Consider the following 8,271-nt stretch of genomic DNA (forward strand, 5'->3'; position numbering starts at 1 on the left):
AAAATTTAAAAACTGAAATATGAGGTTATTAAGGCTCAGTTAGGGAGGAGTACAACAAATATGTAGAGTGCAAAACCTTGTATTTTGTATTATTTTGTATGTATTTATTTGCATGTTACATATTTGTATTTGTACTCCTTCCAAGTTGAGCCCAACTTTCTTTTCAACACAAAATCTATGGTGCCTGAATTGCATTGTGAAACAAAAAATGTGATTCAAGAATAAAATAATGTTCTAAGTCTTGACTCTTAATGATAAGACATTTTGTAAAAGGTGAACCAATGAAATTACACCTTGCAAGTAGACCATATGACATCTTTAACACGATTGGTTAAAATTTTGATTTAACATGCACAAAGTTTAACACACACAAATATCAATACCCTTCAGTATGCAAAATTTTCATATCAAGAATTTCAACCTAATCAAATTATGATTAAGAAACCCATCAATTCATTCATTAATATGTTTTAATTAAAGCCCAAAATTCTCAAATACCCCATATTTAGAATCTCCTTTTCATCATGAAATATACTAATATAATCAGATAATTTTGGCATGATATATTGATAAAAGAAAAACTTAGGATTCAAATCTACTACACCCATAAGTTGTTCTTACATTACAGCTGCATATTAGAAATAACTTCTTTTATCATTCATGAGAAAATATTCACAATACAAGGTGATAATGTTATGTGGATAGGGATGTGAGAAAAGTTTGTGGTATTCATCAAATTTCACAAAATTGATTTGATTGATGAAAGTTCTTCTGTATCACACATACACATTAAGTCAATGCTCCTAAAAGTGTAATTATAGACGAAAGGTTGGCATAAATCATACCATACTTCAGCGTTGCCCGTTAAAAAGGAAGGGCATTAATTTCCTTTTCCGGTAGGTGTAGGGCAGAGGGCAAACAAGGCCATAAAAAAGGCATAAAGGATTACTTCAAGTTCAAAGGGCCAAAAAGCAAAAACTCCAGGATCCCTTTTCTTTGCTCTTTTCCGGTGGGCAGTAGTAGCAGCAGCTTTTGGCCTTTTGCCTTCTTCTGATTGCTTACGTCAACCAGTTGGATCCGTAGCCACGAGAACTCACGGCTGAGAATCGCACTCCTTGCTGACTCGGATGTCAGCTGGCGAAAAGTGTAACCGACGTTTTCCGGTAACAAATTACGAAAATTTCAAGTATATAAAATCCCGTCACGTTCTTCGTGCTTTACTGCTTTTTGATGGCTTTTGCTTAAATTTTTATTTTTATTTCTAAGAGGGTTTTCTTAAAGTCTCCATTACTTTTCTTCCTTGCTTCACCTGTGCATTTTTTGTTTTATTTCCGGAGAGGAGGATATGCGCTTGGATCTCTCGCACCATTTTGCTGAAGAAATCGCGAGCAGAAATTGAACGGTCGAGCTATGTCTGAGATCAAGGATCCGGCTATCAGGCTCTTCGGGAAGAGGATTCCGTTGATGGAGAGTCAGATTCCGGCGGAACCTTGTGACAAGTCCGATCCCGAATGTCTGGTTGCACCAGAGGCTGAAGAAGAAGCGGTTCGTTATTGGGTTTTTTCTCCTATAAATTTTAGGCTTTTGTTCAAATGGGTTCATCTTTTGTTCTTTGGCTTTTGGTTACTGGTGCTTGATATAGGTTTTCTTCCGGTTTTCCTATCTATTAGAATTACTGAAATTTAGTTCATTTTTCTTAATTTTGTGAATTTGGGTTGTTGTCTTAGTTTTCTGCTGAGCTTGGAGGGTTTTTAATAGTTTGCTTGGATTTTTATTAATTGAAGAAGACCTGGTAAATTTAACGTTTTTGTATGATTAGTGCTTTTCTTTTATTGGGTGAAGTGAGCGCTTTTGGTTTGTTGACTTTGAAAACTTTACTGATATATGGAAATTAAAAATCCCAAATGAAATTAATGAATCAGTTGCTCTTAACCTAGTCCATGTCGGTTTTCTTATTCTTAATTTTTGTACCGTTCTTGAAAATCTGGGCAAGGACTTCACATTTGTGCATTTTTTTTTCACTTTCTTCTATCTAATAGTCTAGTATTTATCTCATTTTTTTTTTCTGTTTCATGGCGCCAATGTATATTAATTTTTTTAGGTTTTATGCATCTATTTTTCCTCAGTTTTTTTTTTTCATTTTTACTGGAAACTTAATGTTTTTTATTGGTATTTTTGAGCGAGGAATGTCTGACCTTGAGTATTGGACGAATTCTGTGTAACCATTACGTTTAATAGTTTATTTTGATGGTTATTGGCCCTTTTCTATTTTTATTTGATAATTTTAGACCATTTTGTTTACTGGAATTAGGTATTGATTTCATTTACTGATTTAACCCAAATTGGTTTATTAGCCGACCCCATGTAATTGGGATAAAGCATGGATGATGATGATGGTAGGGCCTCTTATTTTTATTTTGTTTAGCTTTTGGGTCGGATCCTGAACTAGGATTTCGTTTACTGAAAACCCTAAATTAATTTGGTGTTTTTATTGGTACTTGATTCAGAAGCCAAATTCTGTGAGGTTGAAGGTTGTTGTGTTGTATGGAGTTAGAAAGCATGCGCTGATTAAACAAACTTTCCAGCCTTGATTTAATTTGCGAATTAGTCAATTTTTTGTTCACCTTGTGCTTATGGTTAGTCATCATTCTCTTTCTACTTGTTTTTAGCTACATATTTATTATAGTGTGGTGCTAGTTATGAAATTGTGTATAATTGGTTAAACAGCATAAGCAAGTTCTATGTTAAAACATCCTACTTGCATGTAGCTTGACAATCTGATAGATTCTTGATCAATGATGGTCTAGTGCATATTTTATTGACCAATGTAGTTTTAATCAAAATATTTTGCTTTTAAATTTCAGGGAGAGTGCAAAGAGACGACAAAAGTGGAAGATGAAGAACTTTCTTCAAGAGAATCATGCAAACCTGATAAGTCTTCCAATCTGAACAACAGTAAGGAAGATGACCACCAAACTTCCAGTGAGGACAACAAAGCAACAGCAGTTCCGAAGCCTGAAGAAGACCATGCTGAGAGTGATATCCCTAGCCAAGACAAGGTTCTCAAGAAGCCAGATAAGGTCCTTCCATGTCCTCGCTGCAACAGCTTAGACACAAAGTTCTGCTACTACAATAATTACAATGTCAACCAACCTAGGCACTTCTGTAAAAACTGTCAGAGATATTGGACGGCTGGGGGAACAATGAGAAATGTTCCTGTAGGTGCCGGACGGAGAAAGAATAAGCACTCAGCTTCACAGTACCGGCAAGCAATGATGTCTGCTGATGGAATACCAACCACTCGAGTTGACAATCCTGATTCCCCAAATCACCAAGTTCTTGCCTGTGGGGGCCTTTCCACCTCTTCAAAGCCTCTGAAAGGAAACAGGACTGTTTTGAAGTTTGGCCCTGATGCTCCTGTCTGTGAATCTATGGAAACAGTGCTTAATCTTGTAGACCAGAAGAGAAAAGCTGATATTGGTTCTGCAGCTTGTGTGGAAAATGGAGTGGAGCCACCGAGTGTCTCTTCCATGGCAGCTTCTTGCCAGGAAAATGAATTGCCTGAAAATGTTCCCAAGATGGAGCAAACCAATATTCTTGGATCTGTTAATGGGTTTACTTCTCCACATCCTCTGCCTTATTACCCGGTTCCTCCTTGGACTTGTCCTTGGAACCCAAGTTGGAATAACATTGCTGTAATGGCAGTGAATCGGTGCTCTTCTGAGGTGTTTTATGGACCGGATAGCAGTATTCCCAATCCAGTTCAATGGGGCTCCCCACCTATGGTGGCAGCTCCTGCCTTTTGCACACCTCGCATCCCCTTCCCATTTGTACCTGCCTCCTACTGGGGTTGCGTACCCAGCTGGGCTGCAAAGCCATGGAATGTGCCATGGCTTGGATCTAATGGTAGCCTTTCACCATCACCTTCCACTAGCAATAGTGGATGTTCAGGCAATGGGTCTCCAACCTTAGGGAAGCATTGTAGAGATGCAAATCCACAAGTGGAAGAGAAATCAGAAAAGAGTCTCTGGGTTCCCAAAACACTGAGAATTGATGACCCAGATGAGGCTGCAAAGAGTTCTATTTGGGCTACTCTTGGTATTAAAACTGATCAAAATGAATCCATAGCAAAAGGCGGTATGTTCAAAGCATTCCAACCCAAGACAGAAAGCAATAATATTCATGACTCAGATGCTACTCAAGTCTTACAAGCAAACCCTGCAGCTTTGTCTCGCTCTCAGACATTCCAAGAGAGCACATAAAAGTTTCTCTGCGTGAAATTTTCCGTACACGTATATATCATGTAATATTGCTGCCCTTTTTTCGTATAGAACATATAAGATCAGTTCTTTGTTACTGTTGCTGATTGCGGCATTTTATACTTGCATTTGGTTTGGGTGATGGGCTTTGGCAGAGGGTGGATCTTGAGAAAGCTCAAGAAAAAGGACTTATTTGAGCTTTGGACAAGGTTGCCTGTAGAATCTACGAGGTTTGCAATACTTCAACTTCTCGAGAATTGATGCTGTAAATAGTAGAGGATAGATATTGAGTTGTTTATAGTGCTTGTCTGATACTTTGTCCAAATCATAGTTTCCAGATCACAGTCTAGTAGATTCACCTCTGCTTTGAATGAACAAAAAGTAGGGAGGTCACAGGTCACTTTTTTTTTGTCAGATCGAGCTTGCACGTGTCTTCTGAGGAATGTGGGAATTTCTGAAACTATGGTTTGAATTTCTGAACCCTACTCCATTTGAAAACTAAATCCACAACTGACTATTTATGAGCTCTTGTTTGGGTTCTGGAGGACTTCTATGCTGAAATTTGCGTGTGCTTAGAGCCCCACAATTTGAATTGTTACTGAATATTCAGATTTTGGCTCTGAAATCTGTTTTGCCTGCTAAATTGTTTCTGGATTTTTTTATTGGTGTTTCTGCTGAAAGTGATAAAACTAGTGCTCTCAATGAGTCGGGTCTTGTCTGGGTCAGGGCAGACCCGTTCCTGATCGAATAAATGTGCAGAACCAGCTTTGTGGGACTATTGGGTCTGACCTGGTAAGACCTGATTATAATTGTCAACTATACTTTTGACCTGTAACTTAACAATAAAGCTTATAACTTATTTGTTAAATTGACACATTTGTACATACATAGTGCACAGTTGTGCCTGCTCGTCTGACTTGTGTGCGGAGTATCTGAAACTTCACTTGGGTTTGGGCTTGGACTTTCCTATACTGGTTTGGTCTTGGCAGTCATATGCTTCTAAGTTACTTGCAGTTGACATGAGAGAAACTGTCAAATTCATTTCAACTGGACAAAAGGTTTCAGATCTTTATAGGGATCAATCCAAGGCTTCCTTGTATTTTAGAGTAGTAGAAAGTGGAATGTAATTTGTGTCATTTATCTTTTTTAACTTTCCTTGAACAATGTTTTCTCTTAAATTTTACTAGACTTTTATAAAGTAACAAATAAAAGTTGTATAATAAGTACCTTGGGTGTTTGGATACCTTTGCTTTTCAGAGATTAAAAAGCAAAAGCCCAAAAGAGCCCAAAAGCACAAAGCCAGATTTCCTTGGTGCTTGTGATTGGTGTTTTACTTTGGGTTTCAACATTCAAGTGATCACTAGAGGATCACATGAAATAATAATAAATTGATTGTTGATTAGTTAAAACAAAGAAAATGCTTAATTAAGAAAAGACATTAACACATGCCATATAATAAATAAATAAATATAAAAATAATAAAGTATTTTATAAATTATTTAGCCAATATAAAAAAACCAACCAATTGAGTAAATAAGTAATGAAAAATAACTAATAAGTGAAAAAATAAAATAAATAACACAATAGAAATAATTAATGAATTAATTAAATTAAATAGGGAAAATAGTCAAATAATTAAGAATATATTAAAACATTGTATATAATAAATAACTAGTTATAAAAAATGCTTAAATATTTAAGTAACTTACTATTAAAATGATTACTTAAATAAGAAAATTAGTTAAATAATTAATAAAAATAATAAACCAGTTTAAGTAATTAAGAAAATCAATAAAATAATGAATGGAATAATTTAATCAACTAATAAGTAAACAGCATACCATAACATGGTATTTACGATATGGCCAACTGGAAAGTAACATCCAGCCACATGGCCTTATAGAAAGAATGCTTGAAATGTGTATGTTCTGTTGTCAAAGCATGAAAGTTTTACTGTGCCCAAACGTTTTCTTGCTTTCTACTGCAGAAAGCATTCTATGAAAAGTTGAAAACACATTATGCCAAATCCATTTCATGGCAGAGAGTAAAAGCGCATCTGCTTTTCGACTTCTAAAAACATCAGATCAGACAGAAGTTTATTATCAAAATGGCAATTGAAAATTTCGGTAAGTCTATCCAATTCCAAACGGTATTAACTTGTTGGGGGATGAAAAATGAAAATTTTTCAGGGTTTCAGGAGAGACTGGTGTCATGTAATCCTGAAACGCTCAATTGCAAATAATCATGTAGAACTTCATGATTCTGGTTCGAGGATATTTTGGATATCAGAGATGGGGATGCTTACATTGAATTGCTTTATGCCCCCCATTTTTTCAGTAAGTTCATGCCTTGATGGGAGTCTGGATCTGCTGATCATAACACATTGCTGGCCATGTTCATCCAAGCACACATGGAGCATCGGTGGTGTTGTAGTCATCAATATTCTCAACATGCGGCCAGCAACGTGTTGTGGTCAGTAGATCCAAAGTTCATGGTTCTGCCACATAATTCATACTCTGAGAATTGTCAAGTCCCTTTGGCATAATATGGGAAGGCTGTATAATCGATATCTGGTTAGAATGTTAGTGGGAGATCAAATCAGCCCCCCACAACGATCCATAGCACATCCCCGCTATATATTGGGAACATCTCTCGATGGTTCTGCCACCTCAAAAACTGCCGCTAGAGATAATATCTTTTGTAGTGAACCCCCGCACTATCTTATCCAACTCAGTATTGGCACCTGGTCGGTCGCTTGGTTTACCTCACTATTACTCGACTAGACATTACCCCACGGATGAAGATGCAATGCATAAATGAAAGAAGCAAGACAGAGGAAGCAAGCTTCATCAAGTATCAAGTTGGAATATTCCATCAAGAAGAAAGTCTCCAAGTGGTTCACTTATTGTGCTTCAACGTGTCTATCTAGGTTATATGTGAACTTCACATGTGACACTTGGTTTTGGAAGTCTCTCTTTCTCACATCAAGCTTTAGATTGAATTGGTTTGCTCAAAGACTTGAATGAACTTAGCATAATGCAAAAAGATAAAATTGGCTTCATAGGGTAGGAGACATCCCCTAAGAATCGCCCTAGCATGGCCTCCTAATAATTAAGAGCAAGGTTCAAAGTATCGACACGTATCAGCCCGTATTGGCCGATACATATCGTTCTGGGACCCCTCCGATACACCCCTACAGTGGGAGTATTGGGGGTCTGACCGGTTCAGGGGGTGGAAGAAACCTAACCCGGTCCCCCTGAATTGATTGCAAAAAATAAAATAAAAAATAAATAAAAGTATAAAAATGCAGTATTGATTCGCCTGATACACTCCTATGGGTGTATCAAGTGCATCGATATTTTAAACTTTGATCAAGAAGTTTTTAACCTATCCCTTGAGGCACAGAATTCACACCACCTCATCCTAACAAGTTTTTAACCCATTATCACATACATTACTCTTACAAGATGGTACACTTGACATACTCCACATTTAATGAGGTTTTTCATGGTTGTACAAGAGGTAGTTGGTTTAACATAGTCAAGTTTATCAAGTTTGAGCCAAAACTACAAAAGTCAAATTTAAATACCTTGAATGAAAAAGGAAGGATTAGAGAGACATTCAAAGTCTATCTTGGCCTTTTGTCTTGAACCTATAACTTGACTAAAAAGGAATAAAAAGCTGAAGAACCTTTAACGGGTTATATTCGCTAGAAAAACACACTAGTGCCAATTGTCTTGCTATTCATTCGCTTGATGGGAGCATTGGCCATGAAGATTTGTAAGGATCTCTTGAAGGCATTAATTTTCTTGATTATGCTTGTTTGTCTCTTACTACTGATGTTAAGCTTGATCTAAGATGGACTATTGAGCTCCATGAAAGATTCATAGATGATATTAACCAACTCGGTGGCCATCAATTTAGAGGTGTAAATCAGCCTGAGCAGCCCATAGCCTGGCACGGCCCGGCTTGGCCTAGCACGATGGTCCGTGCCATATTGGGCCTGAGGTTC

The 8,271-nt window shown here is 37.1% G+C and overlaps 1 protein-coding gene across 3 annotated transcripts; it reads left to right on the forward strand.

The window, feature by feature from the left end:
- The first annotated feature begins 1,001 nt into the window (after positions 1-1,001).
- Positions 1,002-5,485, forward strand: LOC148871549 (cyclic dof factor 2-like). 3 transcript variants are annotated; one of them, XR_016108330.1, is made up of 5 exons: positions 1,223-1,545; positions 2,865-4,303; positions 4,415-4,489; positions 4,675-5,051; positions 5,151-5,485. XR_016108330.1 is itself a non-coding variant. In XM_088974064.1 (2 exons), the coding sequence occupies exons 1-2, from the start codon at positions 1,411-1,413 to the stop codon at positions 4,260-4,262; spliced, it is 1,533 nt and encodes a 510-aa protein (XP_088830190.1). In that variant the 5' UTR covers positions 1,002-1,410; the 3' UTR covers positions 4,263-4,788. The 3 variants fall into 3 exon arrangements, 1 of the variants encoding a protein (XP_088830190.1); XR_016108329.1 differs by having other exon boundaries at positions 1,226-1,545; positions 4,675-5,485; XM_088974064.1 differs by lacking the exon at positions 5,151-5,485 and having other exon boundaries at positions 1,002-1,545; positions 2,865-4,788.
- The last annotated feature ends 2,786 nt before the right edge of the window (positions 5,486-8,271 follow it).

This window comes from Nelumbo lutea, chromosome 2 (assembly GCF_056320005.1).
Source record: "Nelumbo lutea isolate HS-2025 chromosome 2, American lotus-T2T, whole genome shotgun sequence".
Classification (NCBI taxonomy): domain Eukaryota; kingdom Viridiplantae; phylum Streptophyta; class Magnoliopsida; order Proteales; family Nelumbonaceae; genus Nelumbo; species Nelumbo lutea.

What these genes read in the sequence shown, in the direction of transcription:
- LOC148871549 (XM_088974064.1), top strand. Translation starts at nt 1,411, where the DNA reads ATGTCTGAGATCAAGGATCCGGCTATCAGGCTCTTCGGGAAGAGGATT. An exon ending in CAGAGGCTGAAGAAGAAGCG is followed by an intron (nt 1,546 to 2,864) that starts GTTCGTTATTGG and finishes TTTAAATTTCAG; the next exon opens with GGAGAGTGCAAAGAGACGAC.